Source organism: Corvus kubaryi, unplaced genomic scaffold (assembly GCF_017639235.1).
Source record: "Corvus kubaryi isolate FWS band 111438036 unplaced genomic scaffold, C.kubaryi_AGA036_p1.0 66, whole genome shotgun sequence".
NCBI classification, from domain to species: domain Eukaryota; kingdom Metazoa; phylum Chordata; class Aves; order Passeriformes; family Corvidae; genus Corvus; species Corvus kubaryi.
Genome location: NW_024582054.1, coordinates 13,773,402 through 13,796,899, shown reverse-complemented (window position 1 = coordinate 13,796,899; position 23,498 = coordinate 13,773,402). Strand labels below are relative to the sequence as shown.

General features: G+C 43.9%; 1 protein-coding gene across 5 annotated transcripts; it reads left to right on the top strand.

Annotated features, from left to right (window-relative positions):
* Window positions 1-23,090, top strand: AREL1 (apoptosis resistant E3 ubiquitin protein ligase 1). Of its 5 annotated transcripts, none has more exons than XM_042046931.1 (20): window positions 1-85; window positions 6,367-6,628; window positions 7,790-7,849; window positions 8,509-8,705; window positions 10,379-10,616; window positions 11,603-11,772; window positions 11,851-12,031; window positions 12,705-12,952; window positions 14,682-14,759; window positions 15,264-15,405; window positions 15,812-15,933; window positions 17,902-17,977; window positions 18,398-18,507; window positions 19,006-19,185; window positions 19,334-19,459; window positions 19,654-19,783; window positions 19,865-19,923; window positions 20,114-20,203; window positions 21,174-21,349; window positions 21,534-23,090. In XM_042046931.1, exons 2-20 carry the CDS (start codon window positions 6,538-6,540, stop codon window positions 21,634-21,636), a joined length of 2,577 nt encoding a protein of 858 aa, XP_041902865.1. In that variant the 5' UTR covers window positions 1-85; window positions 6,367-6,537; the 3' UTR covers window positions 21,637-23,090. The 5 variants fall into 5 exon arrangements, with proteins under 5 accessions (XP_041902865.1, XP_041902863.1, XP_041902866.1 ...); XM_042046929.1 differs by having other exon boundaries at window positions 8,509-8,735; XM_042046930.1 differs by lacking the exon at window positions 1-85 and adding an exon at window positions 3,835-5,002 and having other exon boundaries at window positions 8,509-8,735.
* The last annotated feature ends 408 nt before the right edge of the window (window positions 23,091-23,498 follow it).

Below are 23,498 nucleotides of genomic sequence, written 5' to 3'. Positions count from 1 at the left end.
GTGCGCGTCACCTCCGGCTGCCAGCGCCGAGCAGCGGCAGCGCGGGGCAGCGGCTGCGGGCTTGCGGCCGCCGTCGGAGACCACGGTAACGGCGGTACCGGCGTTTCCCTCCCCGCCGCCTCGGGCTCCGGCGTGGGGAACGGGCTCCCAGGGCGAGGGAGCTGCAGCCGCAGCACGGCCGCCCCGCCGTGACGGGCGTCCCCCTGGATGACGGCTCCGCTGCCGGCCCGGAGCACCCGCGGTGGGCCTGATACAGCCGCGACGGGGATCGCTCCGGGAAGGCCGCGGCGGGGCCGGGCGGGGCCGGGGCTCCCGGCGAGTGGGAAGGGCCGGCTTGCATCCCGGCGGCGGCCTCCGGCTTTTCAGTTCGGCTTGGCCTCGCCGTCTGCGCGGCGCTGCGGGGGTGTCGGGGCATGGGGGGTAGGTGGGAGCGAGCAGGCGCCTATGGAAAGGCCGTGGGGATTGGTGGCCCCGCCGAGCCCACTGCTGGTGCGGACTGGAAGGGGAGCCCCAGCACACCAATCGCCCTCCTTCCCCCTCTTCTTCTCTGTTTAGCCGAGCTGGGATGTTACGGAGGTCTTCAGCCCACTCACTTGAGCTTGCTGGACTGTTTTGGTTTCTTTAAGAGTTATTGTAGTGCTGGTTTTGCCACGCTCTAGCTCATGAGCTTCCTAATGAAAAGCAGTGGGTTGTCATTATCGTTGAATCTTACCTGTATTTGTGACCAGAAATCTTAGCGAATGAGCATAATTTTTTAGCTGTACTTTTTGCAGCCATAATGGTGTCGTCTGACCCAAAATGTCTTTTCTGCACATGAAAGGAAGTGTTCTCCAAGTTCTTGGACTGGTCCGGGGCACTTGGTTTCTCGTGCCCTGTGCAGGGAAGGGAGAGAGCGAGGCCCTTCTCACGGAAGCTTCCGGGATTAGTGAGATCTTGTAGCTGTTGTTATCTTCCAAATACAACCGGTTTTATCTGGTGTGCTGGTCAGAAAAAGCAGCCAATGAAGAACCACTAAGGAGTTTTTTCCTGAAGTGGTGACCTCTGTAGAACTGTGACTGATGCTCTGTCAATGAGGAAGAGAATTAGACTGAAAGAAAAACTGTGTTTATTAGGAAAACCACAGCTGAGCTTTCCGCCTGAGTGATCATACCTAGCTTAACTGTTGGTTGAGGAAATGCAGTTGGTGGAGCTCACATGATGCTGCTTAAGTTTCCCTCTGTGGTTTGGGAAGCGAAATAATTGAGGAAGAAAGGGGTGATCTACTTTCCCCACTGATGTGCAGCTGGGCATGGTGCTGAATTTTGTCCTGGCTCAGGAAGCAGAGCTGGTGTTAAGATGAGACTGGCCTGAAAGTTGCCATCTGGCTGGCTTGCTGTGTTTGAGGACAGGAGGAGCTGACAGTGCTGGTGGTGGTTCATCTGCAGTGAAAAGTCCTTAGACTTAAGCAGTTGACAGAAGTCTCTTTTTTTGTTGTTTGTTTTCTTGTTGCCACTGTTTTATAGGGCTTGTATGTAAATGCATATGACAAATTCCATCCCTAGTAAGAGAATGACTGTTTTCTGTAGACACTGACCATTGATGCAGCTTTTGTCCTTGACAGCCGATATTGGATCCTGCTTAGTGCTTTTTGCGCTGACTTTTCAGTTTTCTGTGAATGTATTTTAAAGTTAGGGTCTCATGGGCATTCCTGTTTGTTGGTTTGTGCATGCTTTACTTAGTGTGAGATAATACTGTCTCTTTCCCTAGAGAATAGTCATCTGTACATGGCATGAGACAGACGTGCCATTGGTGGTAGACATTTGTGCACATGGATAGAGAGAGATTCTGCATAGAGATGTAAATGGTTCTCTTATTTTGATTGGATGAGGTAGTATTAACCTGCAAAAAGGCTTTAAAACAAAATTAAAGGTTTGTTGTTAAGAGAAGAATGGCAATTTATCAGTGCAAATAAAATTAAGAGGCACAGCAGATTTCCTAGGAGCTCAGTACATCCGTTCTGTATGGCATGCCCCTAGCTGGGTTTGTAGCTGTAGCCACATGAACGTGTGTTACTGTGTTACAGTTCCTTTTGTATGTGTGTGGTTACACTTCGCTTCCTTCTGGAGCTCTGCACTGTGTTCCTCTGGCTTCAACAGCAGCAGTAAGACAAACTAAATGTATTCCCATCACAACTTGCTTTCCTTGCTGACTTGAGAGAAGCAATGGCACTAATGCAGTTTATTTTATGATTCCATGCTGTCTATCCTGATTATGCCAGTACGTCTCCTTGAGTCAAACCAAGGTGAAGCTTCCCAAATCCCCATTTTCCCTGCAGGTGGCAGGAGACCATCGCTTGCTCTGTCCTTGGATCAAGATTACTAAGGCCTGTTGGATAATTCAGCACTTTTTTTTCCAGCCTAGCTATGATGGCCCCTTATATTGCTGCTTTTCAGAATTTGTTTCCCAGATTGTTACTGTCGCGGGTTCGGTTTGTAACCGGGCAGAAACACCAATTTAGTGTAGCGGTTTGGTCCAAAATACTCATTACTGTTTATCTGCTGTGAGATAAGAATTAGGAGAAATGCAAAACAGGCACCAAACTTGAAAGAATATAAAGAAGTTTATTAACAGACCTAAAAGAAGAAAAAAAATTATACCACCTTCAGAACTCTCCTCCTCCCCCCACCTTCCTCCCTTCTCCCACTGACAATGTGAAAAGACAACCCTTGAGATGTTCAGTCTGTTTACCACTTCCATAATAACCTTGTTCAGTCCATTTAGAAAGAGAAGTCTCTTCTTGCTCATGCTATGAAAACATTATCACAACGAGACAGCCGCCCACTTCCAAATATTGTTCAGTCCATTTAGGAAGAGGAGTCTCTCTGCCTGCGTGTGAGTCCTTTCCCCAGACTTGCAGCTTTTCCCGCAACTGCCTTCGAGGGTCCACTCTTGAAGTTTTTTGGGGTACAATTTTAAGGTTGAGCCGTTCAGAAACAAAAACAGAGGCCCTTCTCCTTCCCTGGGAGCAAAGGGTCTTCATCATCTTCATCGTTAGGACTATCTCTGGGAGCATCTCTACGGACTGAGGTTTTCTCCTTTCCCGTTCGGAGCAAAAGTCCTCATCTGGTTCATCTCTACGGACTGAGGTTTTCTCCTTTCCCGTTTGGAGCAAAAGTCCTCATCTGGTTCATCTCTCCCTGTCCAAACTTCTCATGAAATTACAGCTGCGTCAGCATCTGCCTATCTCAGCGCAGGTGCTTTTGCTCACGAGTTGAACACTCCACCCCCCATATCTTCATGAAATTACAACAGGATACTCTGATATATCATAGCTTCACAACAGAATTTCAGCTTTAAGCATCTCCTCTCTCTCTTCCCTCAGGTTTTCAGCTCTTCACAGCAATAAAAGGGTTAATCTCACCTCGACCTTGCAGCTTTGCAGCTGGAATGTTGAATTTTTCTTATCGCAGTGGAGAGGGGGGAGAGCCGAGCCGCTCCGGCTGCCCACGGCAAGGCAGTGGGGGGGGTTCCACGGCTGGAACAGGTCCATGGCTCCAGGATGGCCGTGGCCCGGCCCGGCCTGGCCCAGGCAGGGCCTGGCCGGGCCCGCTGGCCCCCACACGGGGCCTGCAGCCACCTGTCCCAGCGCCGGAAACGAGAGAGAGCTTGGAGGGGGAGTTTGCCTATTCTTAAATGTGGATCACAGAGGTGATCACAACTTTAAGTGGCTTAGAGAATTGTCCATATTCAAACTGGCCAGCTGATAGGTTCTATCAGTTCCCAGAGGAAACTGTAAGCACCCCTTAGCAAGGACGTCCCTTCCGGGACTATGCTTGCTAACCTATGACAGTTACCCAGGAGTTCTTAGCACAGATATGGTTTTAATTCACACCTTCATTTTGTCGAGTGGCAATGTATCTTTGATACCACCTACTTGCAGCTAGGTTCTTCACTTCAATGTATTCCAGCTGCAAGAGCACTCTTAAAGCTGGTGGCAGTGAGTAAGCTAGAAGGAAGTTGACTGTGTAAGAGCCACTTCATCTCTGGTGACCACCTGAGTTGGTGTCTTGTTTACCACATCATGTAGGGATAATAAAATGTCAAGTTGCTGTGCTGATTAACTAATATACCTGAGATAACTGATTCCCTTTGTCCATCGAGTTCAGAAATTGTGCAAACCAGATCAAGAGATTCAGGTTCCAATTTACTTTAAAAGCCCTGTAGTTTAAATGATGGATCTTTCTTTTTATGCTTGAGAGAGAGGCTGTGTGGCCTGTGGTGTACCTCACAGAAGGGAAGGAGTTGTGGAGTGAAGCAGAAATAGCTTGAGTAGATGAACCCACAGAGACATCTTTGTGGGTTTTTTGTGACATGAAGAGGTTCTGAAAGATGCTGGAGGGAGACCTTGTGGATTCCTAAATATTGATAAGTTCCTGTGAAATTCCCCAGCTGTGTGGGGAGTAACCACACACCTTCCACAGCCAGGCCAAGCTGGAGCAGAGTTTCAACCAGTCATTTGTAACACATCTTGGATATGTACTGTGAAACAACTAAAATACCAAGGAAATTGCCAGGTCTGTGGTCCTTAACACACAGAGATTTGTGAGCTTAGAAACCCGATGCTTTACCTAGGAGGAGAATGAGAATTTATGCCCTGGGGACTGCAACACTGTTGCAGTGAGAAAAAGTAGAGGAAGGAGGAAAATAGATGAGTGGGTGGGACTTTCCTTGAGATGTGGGTGAGGAAAAGACAGTGAGTCTGGCTGTTTTCTGCAGCGCAGCCGAAAAGCTCCGCACAGGCTTACCGGTTGATTTTCATGTGCATTAGAAAGGTTAATAGAAGTGTGTAAAGGCAGCCAGATCTGTATGATTATTGTCATGGAGGGAAATAAGAGCCATCTGAAGAGGAAGGCAGAGGAGGAAGGACTAAGGACCAAGTGACAGCTGAACTGGCAGCTTGGCAGGTGGGAGGAGCACATCACATCCCCAGAAGAGGTGACTATCTTAACAGACAGCTGCCTTGGTGAGCCTGACTCTGTTCTTTTCATTCTCACTCCTTTTATGTAATCTGTGCTCTGAATGAGTAGATACCGATTATGTAGGCTCTGTGGTGTTTCTTCTGGCATGTGTCCTGGTTTTTGTGGGCTGTGTCAATCCTTGCTGTTAAATTTTAATTTTTTTTATCTCAATCCTGACAGTAAACTGTAATTTAGTGGATAGTGCTGCTGAAACTGAAATCCCTTATGAAGATCTCAGTTTCCTGAATACCTAAAACAACAGTACCAAACCCAAAATCTAGTTTGCTTTGTGGTCCAAGAATTGTGAAAAACTTTTTTCTTTTTTTTTTTGAGGCTTGACTATAAATAGCCCTTTAAATCTGGGCAAAATCGGTTTGAGAAGAGAATATAGCATTTTGTTGGGTATGAGGACTTGAAGGGCTATCTGATCATAGAATGGTTTGGCTTGGAAGGGACCTTAAATGCCATCTAATTCCAACTCCCCTGACATGGGCAGGGATGCCTTCCACTAGAACAGGTTGTTCAAAGCCCCATGCAACTTGGTTGTGAACACTTCCAAGGATGGGGCAGCCACAGCTTCTCTGGGCAACCTGATCTGGTTCCTCACTACTCTTATTTCTTCCTTATATCTAATCTAAACCTACCCTCTTTCAGTTTGAAGTCCTTCTTTTTGTCCTATTACTACAAGCCCTTGTAACAAATCCCCCTGATGTTCTAGTATAGTGTTCATTCTCTCAGTCCCTGTCTTTGTCTTCTGTGACTTGGTTGGTGTGGCTGGAGCACTCACTGGTGAAGACTGAGGGGGAAAAAGTTGTTGAGTACCTCAGCCTTCTCTTTGTCCCGGGTAACCAGGTCTCCTGTTTTCTTCTGGAGAGGGTGCATGTTTTTCCTAGTCTTTCTTTATCACCAATGTACCTATAGAAAGTTTTCATGGCACCCTTGATATCCCTGGCAAGGTTTAGTTCTGTCAGGGCTTTAGCTTTTCTAACCTGATCCCTGGCTGCTGAGACAATCTCTCTGTATTCCTCCTAGGCTATCGGTTCGTGCTTCCATCCTTAATACTCCTTTACAAACAGCATGCAGGTTCTTAGCTGCTCTGTGAAACCTATGGAGGCAAGGATGTGTTTTGTTCCATCTTGAACGTGCTAGTTTCAGGGGGTTGTATAATGAAATGAGATTGTGACAGATAGAGGTTGAGGATATGATGAAGCCTTGCACCTCATCAACAGTGATACTTTTATAGCACCTCTCATGGACTTGATGTCTAGTGATGCTCTTGAATCTTGCATCTCTCATGTGTTTCTGCTTGCTAGATTTATCCATAATGGAGAGATCTAACGTTTTTCTCTCCTTTTTTTTACTTTTCCAGGAAAGCTAGCTAACTGCAGGCTAAAGGAAACAGCACTGCAGGACAACCCTTTTCCCACAAAGAGGAAGAAACTGCTGTGCTCAAGTCCTTGTCTTTCAGCAGTGATTCTGTGATGCAAGTTCCAAGAATTACTCTTTCTGTGATGATCTTCTATATGGCCTCTTCTTGCTGATGTTTGTCCCAGATTGGGGCACAAAGTGGAAGGATGCTGAAGAATGGGTACCTTCTTTTTGGCTTTTAGAACATGGGCACTTGTGTAAAGGTATGTGATTGCTCTTTGGTTGGAGGGGTGGACTATGTGCTGAGGCCAGCAAAGGGGATTTGCTGGGCTGGAAAGTCATGGCTATTGTTGGGGGGAAATACCTTGTTTGAGCTTTCTGCATGCTGATGTCCGTTACTGCTGCTGTCGAGATGACTGATGAATAACTCCCCTTTTGTGTTTGTTTTAAAAAAAAAAAAGGCAGCTTGGATGCACAATGTAGCTTCTCACTAACTGAATGGTGACATGGTGAGCTATATTGTATGCATTACTGTATGCCAAATCCTTTGTCGAATTGTCACATGTGTTCCTTGCTGCTGCTCTTGTTCCATCTGTCAGCTATGTCTTATCAACCAAACAGCATGTTGTTTTTCTGGGTGTGGTATTTTTACTACATGTTTGTTTAGCAGTCCCCTCAGTGAAAACTTGAGTCTAGACTGGTGTCTCTAAAAATTGCTCTAAACTTAATGGTGTACAGACAGAAGGTTTTAGCTTTTGTGTTGATCAGTAAGAGTTTCAGCAGAGATGCTCCACTCCGCAGAATTGAGTTGGAAAATGCAAATGGACTCTTTTCCAGTTGCATTCATATGTTCTGTAGTAGACTTACAGGGCAAAAATAGATTGAATCTGCCCTAGAAGGGTTTTGTTTGTTCTGAACAAATGGGGATGGTCTTGTCTGCAACTTTTATTCCATAGCTTTTTTTTCTAAGGTTGTTGGTTAAGGGTCAACTTCTGTCCATTTGGGTGGTGGCTCTGTAATGTGCTTTCGTATCAGAGTAGAAGTTAACTTTGTGACTTGCAAGTAGGTGTGACAGTTTGGATGAGTGGCTTTGGCCGCTGTTGTTGAAGTTGATGATCCTGCAAAAAGTATCTCCTTCCTGCAGTACCCAGAGCCTGCTCTCACTGTTTTCAGAGGGATGATATGTTGTCCTTCTTATCGATCCCTGAATCTAAATGGGAATCTGTGACAAAGGGAGAACTGTTAATTGTAGCATGTTGTGCTGTTCACATATTTCAATCTTATGGAATAATGCTTTAGGAATGTCCTTGGAGAAGAAGACAAATGATCAATAGGCATTTTTTCTGAGGAATCATAGATTAAATTTAGGCCAGTGTGTGTGAGGAAGAGTCACTGGACTGGACTTGGCCTATTCTGTGTTCTAGATGCAGCTGTGATCCTCGGCTGTCTGTCTCACCGAAGGGACCTGATGTTTTACATTATTGGTAAGTGAAGGAAAGGCTGCCACTGTATTTGTTGACCTCTCCATAGGCTTTAGAACGGTTTCTTGAAAGCCTTTGATTTAATTTTAGAGTTTACCTAACAAACATGAAGTTACTGTCACCCCACACTGTGCCCTCCACCTGGCAGACTTGCCTCTCGACCATTCTTCTTGTTCGTAAAGTCCTTTCATTGACCAAATTCCTGATCCATCCCCTTACTTTTTCTTTCAAGAACTAGTGGAGGGTTGTTGCCTCTGTGATGCTTCTTAATCCAGCCTTAATGTGATGTGCAGGAGCTGTGTGGTTATCTGACTGTTTCCCTTACAGGAATCTCTGTAGTTCTAACTTGCAACTTGAAGGGAATTCCATGTCTTTGTTGGGATGTCTGCAAGCCTTACCTGAGACTCTCTACCACCTTTAACTATTTCCTTTGTTTGAAGTAATTTGCAGAGTTTTAAGAGATTTGGTATTTTCTAACCTTGCTTGTATCATAACACAAACCATAAATGTTCATGCAATAGCATCTGCCTTAAATACCTAATTTGCATTTGAGTAGAATATCATTAATGAAAAGACATCTTGGGCTGATACAGAGGGGATTTTAGAGCCTGACTCAGACACCTTGGCTGCTGCAACCACCCTTTGTTCTCTCCTTGCTGCAGGTGGGATCACAGTATCTGTTGTAGCTTTCTTCTTCACCATTAAGTTCCTCTTTGAGCTTGCCGCACGTATAGTCAGCTTCCTTCAGCATGAGGACCGGGAACGCCGAGGGGAGCGAACTATTTATGACTACGTGCGAGGCAACTATCTGGATCCCCGGTCCTGCAAAATCTCCTGGGATTGGAAGGACCCCTATGAGGTGGGCCATAGCATGGCCTTCCGAGTGCATGTAAGGCAATATTTTTGTTTCCATGCAGCTTTGTGGGCAGGAACAGAGGTCTGAGTTAGGGATGGGCTCTTCAAATATTTTTTTGTTGGGGCTAAGCCAGATGTAACTGAGGAGTAGGAAAGCTATCTGTATGCCTTCTGCTCTGTTAATGTGTTGCAAAACTCTGAAAGGGCATATTTGAGGTTTGCACTTCTTAAAATCTAATCTCCTGTCTTCAGAATCCTCTGAAGAGCCAGAGGAGATCAGGCTTGTCCTGACTACTTCTTCCTTTACTGGGAAGTGGGTAGGCTGAGCCTTGCCTTCAACAAACCTTTTGCTTTTTTGGTGCTATCTTTTGGTTGTGCAGCTGAAGTTGAGGGTGTGGGAATGGGCATTTTACCAACCCAAGAGCTGTAAAGCTTCATGACCGCTCCCCATTACTGTAAAATGGACTGTTATTCTGTCAGACCTGGAAAAACCTGCCAAAGATTCTTGTTTCCCTCTAATCCCAAAAGGCCAAGTCTAGGGGAAGTAAGATGAGTGAACACAGAGAGTTTGGAACTATGTGGAGAAAGTTTGAGCAGGTTTTGCTGGGCTTATGTGCCCATCTTTCTATCCCACCTTCCCATCCAAGAGGGTATCAAAATAAAAAGAAATGTTCATCTAGTTTGCCATACCCGTCCCTCTTGGGAAGGTGAAGAAAACCCCTCTGCTTGGTGGTGAGTGAAGAGTTCTAATTCCAGGGCAGGCAGTGAAAAAAGCTGAGGGGAAAGGGACTTGTTCTGTTCCTGCTATTTAAATTTATTTCCTTCACCTTACTGACACTCATGCAGCTCCAGCAATGTGCCCTTCCGCTTCATGCTTGTGTCCCATTTGCTTAGCCCTTTATTCATCAACAGTAGCTTTGCATTCACTAGTTTCTCCTGATGTCAGTCAAGATGCAAACGACTTCAGGCCGCACACCCTCCCTTACTTAGAAACAGGGAAGAATAGTAACTTTCTTCTGACTGCAGGCTGATTGCAGATGGCAGGCAGGCTCTGGCCAACAGGCTGCTGGCTCTTGAAGAGCCATGCATATAGAGTTTCAAGGTGTAATTCTTTCCTTGTAAGGAAGTAGTGGTTGAGGTATGTTACCTTCTGAAATTGTCCAGGAGATCACTTCTGTGATTGAGCTGCCTGTGATTTTATCTAACGTGTTGTTTTCATTATGATGCTTCTTAGCAGTAAAGGCTGGGTCAGCTCCTTAGGTCAGCATCTTCATCACACTGTTTTCTGTAACAAATTTGTAAGAGTTTTTTCAGAGCTTAGCTGTACAAATGAACAAGATCTGCTTGTTTCTCTGAAAGGGTATGGCTTTACTTTTTTCCTTTTGCTAATGGGTTTTCATGATTTGCACTTGCACTACAAGTGCAGATGGGAAATGCCTAGAGGCATGTTCTTTTCAGGGCATGCATTTGAACCCCAGCACAAAAGAGAATGGGGCTGTTCAATGCCCACTTGTCCCTGTTCGTTTTGGAGAACACGGTCTGTGTGACAGAGCTGTCTGTTAGTTATTTTTCCTTTGCTGAGCTGAGGTACTTGCCCTTCCCTAAGGCAACTTGTTTTCTCTTCCTCTGTGCACTGTATGTTTTTTGCTGACCTGGACTTCTGTGTTTCCCATGCAGTTATTCTATAAAAATGGGCAACCCTTCCCTGCTCACAGGCCTGTGGGGCTGCGAGTTCACATCTGCCATGTGGAGTTAGCAATTGATATTCCTGTAACCCAGGAAGTTCTTCAAGAGCCCAATTCCAATGTGGTGAAAGTGGCTTTCACTGTGCGCAGGGCTGGGAGATACGAGATCACTGTAAAACTCGGTGGCTTGAATGTGGCCTACAGCCCCTACTACAAGGTGTTCCAGCCAGGTAAGATCTAAGTGGCCCTGTAAGGATTCAAAGTAGATATGGCAGTATTGGAGGCCCTTAGGTAAATGTGTTTCCAGCTAAAATAGGTAGGTGACAGGGAAGGGGTTACCCTTCACCATTTTCCTTCTGCCACGTGTAGATTCCAGCAGCAGACCCATGAGTAAAACACACTTGTGACTACCAGTGCATAACAAAACAGAAACTGCTTTACAGAATAAGTCATTAGTGCTACTTAAAATCCCTATCCACTTCTGTCATGTTCTCCATTTTGTAGTAATTTCTTCATAATCCATCTAGTAGTCAGAGAACACCTTTTGTGAAGGTATTGAGTTACTTGTATCTGAATTGGAAATACTGTCATAATTTGCCTCTTCTTTTTCTGAATACTCTATTCTTGTAAGCTTCTGGAGCAGTTGATACCTTTGATTACACACTTTTGTAAAAACGTTTCCTTTTTATCCATCTAAAATTTGTTTTTTTCTACTTTTGTTTTTTTGACCCCAATTGGCACCTTTTATGTCTCATGTACATGTTGTCATCAAAAGGACCTCTATTCATTGTTTTGTGAATAGATACAAAGCTTGCTAAAATATCCCTTCCGAAAGAAGAAGCTCAGGTTTAACCCCAATAACGTTTGTTTGGTAAGCTGCATTTGCAGGTTTTCTTAGGTGTCAGCTAGCTTATATTTTGTATGAACAGTGGGAGCAAGTTCCTGAGCAGAAAGTTAGAATGGTGGAAAAGCATTCTTTAGAGGACTAGTAACTGGGTTTGCTTTATTAGTATTAAACCTCTGATCCAAGGCACATGCTGTGCACTACACCATATACTTCAGTCCTCAGATACTTTGCTTTTTTAATATAGGGGTATAGAATGTGTTTAGATTTGATCCATTTTCAAGGGTATTGTGTCCCTAGTTGCTTTTCTTTTGCTTTTTAAAGCTTCACCTTGGAATTTGTTTGACTCTAAATTATTGTTGTCTGCTTCAGGAATGGTGGTTCCCTCCAAAACCAAAATTGTCTGTCATTTCTCCACTCTGGTGCTGACCTGTGGGCAGCAGCACACTCTGCAGATAGCTCCCAGAGATGAGTATGACAATCCCACCAGCAATTCCGTGTCCCTGATAGATGAGCACAATTACAGCCTCTCCATCCATGAGGTGAGTGCAACCTCACCCCTGGCTGCTTGACTTCAGGTGAGCTGGAGAGCTCCTTTTATTAATTTGTTTTCTGTTTAGCTGGGTCCTCAAGAAGAAGAGAGTTCTGACGTGGTGTTTGAGAAGTCTGTGGTGTCCAATCGGCAGACTTGTGAGGTGTTCTTCCGACTCACCTTGCACTCTAGGGGTTGTTTCCATGCCTGCATCTCCTACCAGAACCAGCCCATAAGCAATGGTGATTTTGACATCATTGTTCTAAGTGGTGAGTCAAGACCTACTCAGTATTCATTCTCCAGGTGTTCTCTTACAATGTGCTTTGCACACTCATGTAGCAGAGCTATTTGTGGCTTCCCTGCAGGCTGGCCATGCTGAAGGAAAGCCTATTCATTTAAAAATACTAAGGTAAATTAATTTGCTTCTAACAGGGGAGATCTCTGAGGGCTGATACTCTCTGCTCCATCAGCAGACAAAAACAAGTGTTTTTCCCCTATTTCAGGAGGTTTACCTCTGAAATTAGGCAATTTTTATTGCTTGCTAGTAGTTGGCATCTGAGCCAGTCATGTATTGTGTGTTATAAGTTGTATGGATGAAGAACACTGCATGTAACCTATGTGAGGTTTGTTTTTTTTTTAACAATGCTATAATTCCTGGTTTCTTCAGGAGTGAGCCAGACTTCAGTGTTAAGTGGCTATGCCTTCAGGCTGGTGCTCTGAGAGAGAGGTTCTGTATGCTTTGTCACTAACAGACAAACTGCTGTCTTGAAATCTTTTCATCCCACTCCTGGGTTCTCTTTATCAAAGTTTCACTTGACCAGGTTTTCCTTTGGATCCTTTTCTTTAAAGTCATAGTCACTGATTTGGTGGTGGCCTGTGCATTCTTTTTCACTCTTGTCTCCATTAGGATTTACACCACTCTTTTATATCTATTTCCCTCAGAGAATGAAAAGAACATTGTAGAACGCAATGTATCCACCTCAGGTGTCAGTATTTATTTTGAAGCTTACCTTTACGATGCTCCTAGTTATACGAACACTCAGTGGCAACTTCCACCGGTGCATCTGAGCTCCTCCCAGCGCCGTCCTTCTACTGCAATTGAGGATGAAGATGAAGATTCTCCTTCTGACAGCCAGACCCCCGAGAAAGTGAAGAAGCCTAAAAAAGTGTACTGCTATGTGTCACCTAAGGTAGATATGAAGTTACCACACTTGAGTGCATGTTTAAAGTGTGCTGTAACTGAAGAGCTTCCTTGTGCTCTATATCTTAGCTCCAGATTCAGGTGCCTCAGATTTGGTTAAAAAATGGTTTGCTTGTGGCAAACATGGAACTTGTGACTGAGAATAATGTTAAAATGAGCCTTGGAAGTTTTAGGATGGTGTTTTAGAACTTGAATTTTTATGGTCGTGTTTTCAGATTTTTAGGATCTTTCTAGGACTGATCCAAAGCCTACTGGAAACTTTCTTGCTGATTGTTCAGTAGATATTCTGTTTGCCTTTCCTTTGCTTTTGTCAGGTCACACCTGCAATTCCTATTCTCAGTTTCTGATACCTGTAAATTTCAATTTAAGAGAATCTCACCTTCTCAGATTTGATGTCTCTGTTCTGTTTCTGGAATGCTTTGCTCAAAAGAAAAGGGAAAAAATGGTCAGAGAACAAAGCGTAAATTTGTAAGTAGAAGAAACAGGAGACACTGAGGATTCTCTTACTATAAGAGTATGTTAACAGTAACTATTTTCCATTATTATTGCCTAAAAGCATTCAGAAACTAGAAAGAAAATTCCTCTAAATTTACTAATGAATTTAAATTCACTTTGTTCGTCTATCTATTAAAATGTGTTCTGAAAAATGCAGTGATAAATATCCAAGTGAAAGACTAATCCAGGAATTTCTTTCCTGCCAAAGGGAGAAAGAGGACTGTGAAACAGTTATAGGATGGAGGGAGCTGCTGGAGATTTCTAAATCTGTGCTGCACATGGCTCTAAGAACTGACTTTGAGTGCTGTGTCCTTGGGAGCTCAGCATCTTTTCATCTTTGATGCATTGTTTTGGACTTCTGTACTCTTTTCTATTGCATTACCTGGTAAAGCAGATCACTACAAGTGGGTACTGTTAGAAGCTCCCTTTAGGTGCCAAAGTTGTTAATGTGATTCTTAGGATTGCATAATTGTATCCCTGGGTGTCTCTCTATATAGAAATAGAAACAGTAGAAAACTGTTACTGTGCTGCTATTTCTTTTAAGGAGTTGCTGTTCATATTTGGCTTGTTTCTGGACCAGTACTGCTCGTCAGTTTTTCCAGTCATTGCAGCTAGGACAGGTTTGTGCAGGAAATGGTTTTCTTTTGTCTAAAGATGCTAAAATTTCATCTTCACTTGCTCTTCAGAAGGCAGGAGTTGCACAGTAAGTAGTTTGTTCTGGCAGAAATAGACTGAGAATAAATTTCTGCAAATCTCATGGATTTAGCTATTGCAAGTTCTTTTTAAAAGATGCTTGAAATGGTTGTGAAAATTAGGGAGTAATAGCAGTAGTCCATTGGTGTGACTTTTACCGAAACCTTTTTGTTAGTGCATTACAATCTTGTCCTGAACTCAGCTTCTCAAGTGTACTTAAGATTACTTTCCAGTTAGACTGGTGACGTTCTACTGAACACAATAGTTTACTGCTATAAAATCTGTGTCATGCTGGCATCCCACATGCGTCATAAATGCACTCAGTGAAGTCTTGCTGACAAGTGCTTACAGTTCTGTGGAGCTTTAAAGGTTCTCATGTATTGTGCCAAATGCTACAGAAACCTGTTCCTGGGGTTGAAGGGAGGTCTAGCCTCATGGATGTGTCCTCTGCCTAATGTGTTTCAGGGACATGGGACAACCCTTAACAGATCTGTGACATTTAACATTTTCTTTTCCTTTTGGTTACTCAGCAATTCTCAGTGAAAGAATTTTACCTGAAGATCATTCCATGGCGCCTTTTCACCTTTAGAGTGTGTCCTGGCACAAAGGTGAGCCTCTTTCTATGTACCTGTCACTGCACCTCCATGTTGATAGCTTGTCATCCTTGTGAATCACAGTCTATTTTTTCCTTTTGGAGAGAAGGGTGTCCGCACACAGAACAACATTGTGTGGCATGAATTTCTGCTCTGGAATTCCCTCTCAGTGCCTAAGTTTTGCTAATTGTGACTAAGAGCCAGTCTTATCACTCTTTCCTGCCTTTTGTCCCAATGCTAGGCAAAAATCTTGATTCCTTTGCATATTTCTTGATTATTTTCCTCATAACCTTGCTAAAATGCTGTAATTGTGTCCATTGAAGCCCTTAGACTTGTGTGTGAAGTTTAAAGCAGCCTCCTAACTGGAGTCTGGATGCTAGAAATAGTTTTCCTGTTAACTACATACACATGATTGAGCAGAGAAAGTCTTAAGAGCACAGATGGTGTTGCTCTGTCTACTGAACATACTGTGCCTTCTGCATGATGGGTTTACCCTTTCTTGCATCTTTTTGCTGCTAGTTTTCATACCTTGGTCCTGATCCTGTGCACAAATTACTGACACTGGTGGTGGATGATGGGATCCAACCCCCTGTGGAGCTGAGCTGCAAGGAGAGGAACATCTTGGCAGCCACTTTCATTCGCTCTCTGCATAAAAACATAGGTAAAGGGACAGTGAGGTGGGTACAGTAGTCAGGAAGTTAGCGCTTGAGCCTGCTAGTTTCCCTGGGGAATAAAGATTGCCAGCACTGAATAACTTCTGATGAGAACTTTGGTTCCTGGAGTATCATGCTCTATTCCTGTTGGTGCTTCCAGTGAATGTACTTCATCACAGCAGCTGTTCCTTTTCAGCTTGGCTTCTCTGTCAGGCTCTTTGAAAGTGCACCTGTGAGTATGAATACCAGCAAGACTAATTGCAAAACTACCTTGAGAGTTCTGTCTCCAAACCTTGCTGTAGTAAATGCACTTTTGGGCTGTAAAGCTGATCTGTGCAGTTAATCTTAGGAATGCTCTGTATATGTCTGAGGTGCTGACAGCTCAGGCCTCACCCAAATTGTCACTCTTCTCAGGAGGCTCTGAAACCTTCCAAGACAAAGTGAACTTCTTTCAGCGAGAGCTACGTCAGGTGCATATGAAAAGACCTCATTCGAAGGTCACACTGAAGGTCAGCCGTCACTGTCTGCTGGAGTCGGTGAGTGTCTGAGTCATTTTACTTAAGCCCAGTGCTTCCTCCATCCTTTTTATTCCGCTCAGTGCCTAAAGAAATCCAAACTGGAATGTGCTAGGGCAGCCATGCTAAAAATGGTTAGTCCCTCTGTTTCAAGGCAGATGCCAGCAGGCAGCTTGAGATGGGAAAAAGAAAAAAAATCAAACTAACTAGCTCCTCTGTGTTCTGGTGTGTTGTTATGTGGAATGATGTATTCCTTCCCTAGAGCAGCAAGGTCTGATCAATTTCTTAAATAGTTAAGGCAACTTCAACTTTTTAAAGAGCTTATCACAGAGTAGGTTAAGTCCTGAGAGATGTCTAGGGTAAATTAAATCGAGCTGCATCAGAGAAGGTTCACATTGAACATGGTGAGCAATTTCTTCATGGAAGAAGTTAAACATTGGAAAGGACTGCTCAGGGAGGTTGTGGAGTTACCATCCTTGGAAGTGTTCAAGAAACGCCTGGATGTAGCATTTAGTGCCATGGTCTAGTTGACAAGGTAGGGATCAGTCAAAGTTTAGAATTGATGATCCTAGAGGTCTTTTTCAGCTTGAATGATTCTGTGATTCTGTAAATGGATTCATAGCCTGTAAAAGCAGGAGGTCTTCTGATGCAGTCCCTACTTCACATTGGAACTTGAGACCTGGAGAGAGACTGTCTACCTGGACTAGATTTGGGAGCAGAACATAAAGCTCCCGAGTCTTTATCTACTGGTTTTCTGGCACAGAGCCATTTAGCAAGATAAGATGTCAAGTCAGATGTTCCTGAGCTGCATGCATGAAACTCTTGCATCAACAGGCTACTAGTAGTGGTTCAGAGTGATGAGAAAATATTCTGTAGAGTCCTTTGGTAAAATCTTCATCATTTCTGACCTGAACTGTTGTGTTTCCAAAACAGAGCTTAGTCATTCATATAATACAGTTCTTAAATTACATTCTAAATGCTGTGTATGCTGGGGAGGCAGTTATCCTGACTTATTGTTTCCATGTGTATCTCACAACAGTAATGTTACAAAGATGGAAAGAACGTTTCTGAGGAAAACAGGAGTAGCTAGGATTTCCCTTAATTTACATGCAATAAATCTGTGTTTTGGAATATTTTCTGCATGTACCAGCTTGCAGTGTTTATGAGACTATGTTTCAGTTAATAGCTTGGAAAAATTACTTCATTTCTAAACAGTATTTCCATTACTAATTTTTCCTATTATTTTGGAAATTCCTGTGCTGTCTTGAGCATTGGTGTTACAGTCTAGTAAGACAAATCCAGTGCCATAATAATAATAAATATAAGCTCTAGTGACCAAGGTTGATAGGCACAATGAATGTGACCAATGTGTTTAGTCCAGAGGTGTGAGTAGCGTGATGCTCTAACCGACTTGAGGTTAAACTAAGCCAAAACTACCTGTGTGACTGAAGACTGCCATGTAGCTTCTTAAATTTCTCTAATTGGAGTCCAGAATCAGGGCACAGGAAATTTTAGACACTTGGGGTATTTTGTTACTTTTTTGCATCGTGACTTGCTGTAAGTATGAACTTAGTAATTCTCTTCAAGCTATTTTGTAGTGCTCTTTGAAACATTCCTATTTTAAATCTAATTCGTGGGCTGAAAGTGCTTTACAGAAATTGCTCCTTCCCACAGGCATTTTAATACTTTAAACAATACTGTACTGCAGCCTTGAGAGTGATATTTCTGTGCTAAGACCTCACACTGGTTTTAGGATGGAGGTGTATTTTGTGTGGATAATGTTTCTCATAACAGAAAATGAGGAATTGGCTTCTGTGGCTTTGGACAAATAAGAATTAGACCATAGGTATTTGTAATTTTCACTTTTATACTTTAGAGTGCTAGACTATTGCGGTTTTGCGTTTGCCTGTTCACATGTACAGGACTGCATATTGGTTATCGGATGCCAAGCAGTAATGGTTGCTGCTGTTTTCTTTTTCTATTTTTCAGTCTTTTAAAGCAACACGAAATTTTTCTGTTTCTGACTGGAGCAAAAACTTTGAAGTGATTTTTCAGGATGAAGAAGGTGAGTTATCCTGTGAATATATATGCAGAGGAAGCAAAAGGAAGGATAGTGGAGTAGTTTTAGTCTGAAATTCTGGTTTCTTGTAGTACGTCCATCCTTTTGTGGCTTTCCAGCCCACTGATTTTCTCACAGATGTTAGTGATTTATCCTGCTGGTGCTATTCTATACCTACTTCATATAGGGACCTGAAGCCTTATGTAAACCCTGCCCCTCTAGCCCTAAAAAAATCCCAAACAAATCAAAAAACCAACTAGGACTAGGTTTGGGAGAAAAACCTATAGTTCTGCAGTCCCTGTCTACTGCCACGTTGCTACAGAGCTGTTCATTGTGATGAACTCTTGCATTGAGTAATACTGGGCAGCATGCATGAAACTCTTGAACTGATGACCCATGGATGACCAAGCTTGTTTTATTTTGTAGCTCTGGACTGGGGAGGTCCACGCAGAGAATGGTTTGAGCTCATTTGTAAGGCATTATTTGATACCACCAATCAACTGTTTACCCACTTTAGTGATAACAACCAGGCCTTGGTGAGTCTGTAGTTCCTGTGCTGAATGTGGCCATTGATGGTTAAACAATGCTGCTGTTAAGTGGTGTGCTACCTTACTCATGCTTTAGCTTGCCTTCATAGTCACTTCCAGTGGCTTTCTCAAAGCTTTGCTTAATGATCTTAACCCATTGAAGTCTCAAAGAACTGTCTGGATGAGCAGTAGAGGGTGGCAAGTCAGCAGAGAGGGCTGGATTTTTGGGCAAGAGGAGGTGACATCAAAGTGTTTAGAGGTTTTGTTGGGTCTAAATATTTCAGAATCCATTTCTGCTCTCATACAGCTTCTTGCCTGTGCATGTGAAACATTCATGGTCTTCCTAGGCGGGCTTAGGCATTTTATTTCTATAGCTTGGCTTTGAGGACATTACACTAAAGCTCCTTGACCAGCTTGAGAGATGTAGGAACTTGAAATGGTCCCGTATTTGCTATTTGTGCTAGTCAGTCTGGTACTTGGATATTTCATTTTGCTGCTTCTTTGCAGGTGCATCCAAACCCAGGGCGTCCCACATATTTACGACTCAAAGTATATGAATTTGCGGGCCGCCTAGTAGGAAAGTGTCTTTATGAATCATCTCTAGGCGGTGCTTACAAACAGCTGGTTCGAGCTCGCTTCACTCGGTCCTTCCTGGCTCAGATCATAGGACTTCGTATGCATTACAAGGTAGAGTTTCCCAGCCCTGTCTGAAGCCTGTGTTGGTTTGGGGAGAGTTGAATGTTGGTGTAGTAGCAGACACAGAATTCTGGCTAACAATATAAGGGGTTTTTTTGTTATTCCCTCTATGTCCCTGCTTTCTTATTCTTTCACACAGTATTTTGAAACGGATGACCCAGAATTCTATAAATCCAAAGTGTGCTTCATACTGAACAATGATGTGAGTGAGATGGATCTGGTCTTTGCTGAAGAGAAGTATAGCAAAACAGGACAGCTGGAGAAGGTGAGGGAGGCAGTTCCTGAAGGTGGGATAGTTTAACCCCTACTGTGTGCAGCAGTGGGGACCGAGAACTCTGCTATGCCCCAGAAAATTGAGCTTACTCTGGAAAGTAACTCCTTGCTTCGTTTTTTTGTGGTTGGGAGTTCAGGTTTGGGGAATGCTGCTGGTCACACTCAGGTCAAGTGTTCTGTTTTCAGGTGGTAGAACTGGTGGCAGGAGGGGCTCAAGTACCAGTGACCAATGAAAACAAAATCCTGTACCTAAATCTGCTTGCACAGTACAGGCTGGCGAATCAGGTTAGAGAGGAGGTGGATCACTTCCTGAAAGGTAACATGCTGCCTGCTCCCTGCTCCTGTCTTCCTTTATGTCCCAGGGCATAGCACATGCTGCTCTTCTCTTCTCTTCCAGGTCTTAATGAATTAGTTCCTGAGAACCTCCTGGCTATTTTTGATGAGAATGAGCTTGAGGTAATCGCTGCCTCCCTAAGCAGCTCTACCTTTACTTCCCCTCCTCTCTGACAAATGAAGTGCTTTCTGGATCTGGGAAAGAGCCAAAATGTTTCTTCTCTAAGCACGTTAAACATCTGTAATTTGCACAGTAGCTGTTGCCTTGTTTCCTGGGCTCCTCACTTTCTGACTGCAGTCTCTTGCCTTTCAGCTGCTTATGTGTGGTACTGGAGATATCAGTGTCTGTGACTTCAAGGCACATGCTGTAGTGGTAGGAGGATCTTGGCACTTCCGTGAGAAGGTAAATGAAAGGGTTTCTCCTTCCTGCTTGTTGAAACCAGTTATCCCAAATACAGCAGAAGACAGATTTCTTGGTTGGAATTTAGGTTTTCAGAAGGACAAACAGAAAAATTCAGGGGTCAGGTAGGACTGCACACCTTATGAAATAATGTTTCCCCCTAGAGAGATCCCTTCAGCCTGGCTGACTGGAGGTGATGTTTAATCAGATACCAGTAAGTAAAAATTGTCAGCAGTGGTCTCTTCAGAAAAATCCAACACAGCACTAATTAAGAACAGGTCAGCAGGGAGTCAGGAGGAGTTGGTGTGGATTACTGCTACTGAAGATGTTCGTGGTGATATACTTAGATATACCAAGAGATGCTTGAAAAACATGTTTGCAGCCCACATGCAATGTTTTGAGTTCAGTGCTATGGTAAAGACTACTGATGTAGTAGCCTAAGTTTGTACCCCCTAATGGTTCTCATCCCTTTCTGCATTTCCCAGTGGGAGGGGTATGGGAATAGTAGCAGCTTTGTGTAGAAAAATAATGGGAGCTGCCAGAACACCCAAGATGAAAAGAGATAGAAACTTGTATTTTCAATTTGTAAACACTGGGATGGTTCCCCTTTCCTGCAGAAGTACCAGATGATGTGAAAAGCCAAAAAAATAACATAGTGCAAGAAGGAAGTGCGTTTTCATTGCCTATGCAGGTGCTTCTAAAAATAAAATCTCTGTGGGGAGAGTAGAAGCAGAAGAAGCCTTTCTGCATTATGGGAAAGGATTGGTGGGAGACAGTAGTGTGGGACATCTCTTAACTGATTAGAAACTATGTCATACTTGCCTCTATGTGTCACCCTGGTAAAACAAATCAATTCTAACTGTTAACAGAACACTTGCTTGTGAGGGCAATTGACTGATCTTCTTGCAAGTTGCTAATATGCTTGCTTGATTTCCCTGGCTGACCTGTCTTTACCTTTCCTGGTTTGTAACAGGTCATGAGGTGGTTTTGGACCGTGGTCTCCAGTTTCACGCAGGAAGAGCTGGCCAGGCTTTTGCAGTTCACTACTGGTTCCTCCCAGCTGCCCCCAGGAGGGTTTGCTGCACTCTGTCCATCTTTCCAGATCATTGCAGCTCCAACTCACAGTACTTTGCCAACAGCTCACACTTGGCAAGTATCTCGGGGTGGTAGGACTTTATTGTGCTTTTGGGAATGACACCAACTAGCTGTGGTGGGCAAACAGTGTATGTCATGTAATATGTGTGATGCTTGTATCAATCCATCTAAAGGCAGCTGATGGGGATGGTTCCCTCTCAGACCTGATTCTGAATGGAATTTTTCTTTTGTTTTACAGTTTTAACCAGCTGTGCCTCCCTACTTATGACTCCTATGAAGAAGTGCACAAGATGCTGCAGCTAGCTATCAGTGAGGGTTGTGAGGGATTTGGCATGCTGTGATTTCCCCTTCCCAGGAGACCATTTAACCTCTTGGCTCTTTGTGGCAAGACCCAGGTTCAATCCTCTGCTTGTTCTCCTTCCCTTCACTTGGGCAGTGGAGGCAGAGAAAAGACTCCATGTAAAGGAATTTGTCATCCAGAAGATGTCGTGTGGCCTTTCTGTATCCCAAATATGTCATCAAGAGCTCATCTTTTCCCTTTTCCTTGTTCTCCCCTTGGTTCAATGTGAAACAGCAAAAGGACTGGTGCATTTGTCAAGGAGATATTGCACTTGATTTCCATGCACCCTGTACACCCATCCTTCTGTGAGAAGATGAAGTTCATAAGCAGAAGTTACACTGAGGTGCAGGAGATCTGCTGAGCTGCCTTTACCGTAGCTCTCTAGTAGGAAGACGGAAGACCAGCATGGAGCTCTGCTGGAAGCCTTGGCTCATAGGAAGTCTTAGTAGCTTCCTTTATCTTGGCTTAACTCCCCCAGTGAGGCTCCCTGAGATCTCATCTCACTATGACTCGTGAGGAGAATAGAGTTGTCCATCCTTTCAGCACCTGACGCAGAAGGGTTTCTGGTTCTCCTTCTCCATCTTGCTCTGGATGCTGTTTTTGCCTGTGCCACAGAGAGAAAAGGGCAGTATCCACTGGAGGGAGTAACCCAAAGAGGAAAACAATCTCATCGGAGCACAAGTGCTGGCCCTGACAGTGATCCTGTACTACCTCCGCCAGGGTCCAGCCGCAGAAGCGCCCTTCTCCAGCAGTGGCTGGTAATTAGCCTCTGCAAATGAACTGGAAGAGGAGTTTCTCCTCCACTGAATGTTTCTGACAGTTGATGTTGCACAGGAAGCTGTTCCATGCCCTTGCCTTCTTTTCCTTTCCTCAGGAGAGAGAGTATGGGCATGAGTGTGATTCCTCAATGCTGAGCACCAGTGCCTAGCCCACATTCACCTTCAGGGTATGTATGTTATGTAGTAACAGTGACAGATCAATAAGCAGCTACAGTGCGCACTGGGCTTGCGTTCGTTGTTGGGGTGATGGTACTGGGCAGAACGTGGTACCTCCGCTCCAGCATCCCACAGTATCTTGGCTTCTACCTCTACCATGCAGCAGCCTGAGGCTTCTCTTTCTCTACTGCATTTCAGGCAGAGTGTCCAGAGAGTTACTGGTGTCTGGAGAGCAGCTAGATTTCAGCCCTTCCAATCTTCTTACCATCTTTCTTCATTTTTCCTTTCCACATGTTCCATTAAGTGCTGTTGGCTTTCCAGCACAAAATGCTAGATAGAATTTCACTTAAGTGGTCACTCAACAGCCTGCACCCACCATTGTCTGGCTCATGGGGAAAGGAGTGGGTAGACCAGAATGAGAAGTAAGCTTACAGTCTGTTGTAGTTGGCAATCCATTCAGCCCTTCCCAGGGAAATACAGGGAAGGGGAATCTGGGAATCTTGATGAGTTCTTCAGTGAAGCAAAATTCAAGACCTTTGCGTTCTACAGTCCCTTAGTTCAAGTCAAAGGCCTGCAGGAGTCAAAGTGGGAGAAATGTGTTGCTACTACCTGCAATGTAAGCTTTCACTGGATTATGGAATTGCTGGATTTCTTCCAGAATGGATTCTCAGACTGGCATCCCTGAGCTAATTTTAGAAGACTGTATTGGATAAAATGTCACATCATCCTCTTCAGTCCCCTTCTGCTGTCCTCAAGCTGATCCGGTCAGACTTGAGCACAGTATGGATATTTTAAGTTTACTGTGTGTGCTTTTCAAGTATAGCTTAGTTGAATTGACTGGGAATTTGTGGGAAATATTCTACATCTATAAAATGTTTTTAAGGCAGCATCTTAGTCATTCTTGGGCTGTGTTACTTCTGTACAGAAA

Bases quoted from the DNA above. Each gene is read 5' to 3' on its own strand.
- AREL1 (XM_042046929.1), top strand. From the start codon at position 6,538: ATGTTTGTCCCAGATTGGGGCACAAAGTGGAAGGATGCTGAAGAATGG. The intron at 6,629-7,789 runs GTATGTGATTGC...TCTGTGTTCTAG, and splicing joins ACATGGGCACTTGTGTAAAG to ATGCAGCTGTGATCCTCGGC. The intron at 14,760-15,263 runs GTGAGCCTCTTT...TTTTGCTGCTAG, and splicing joins GAGTGTGTCCTGGCACAAAG to TTTTCATACCTTGGTCCTGA.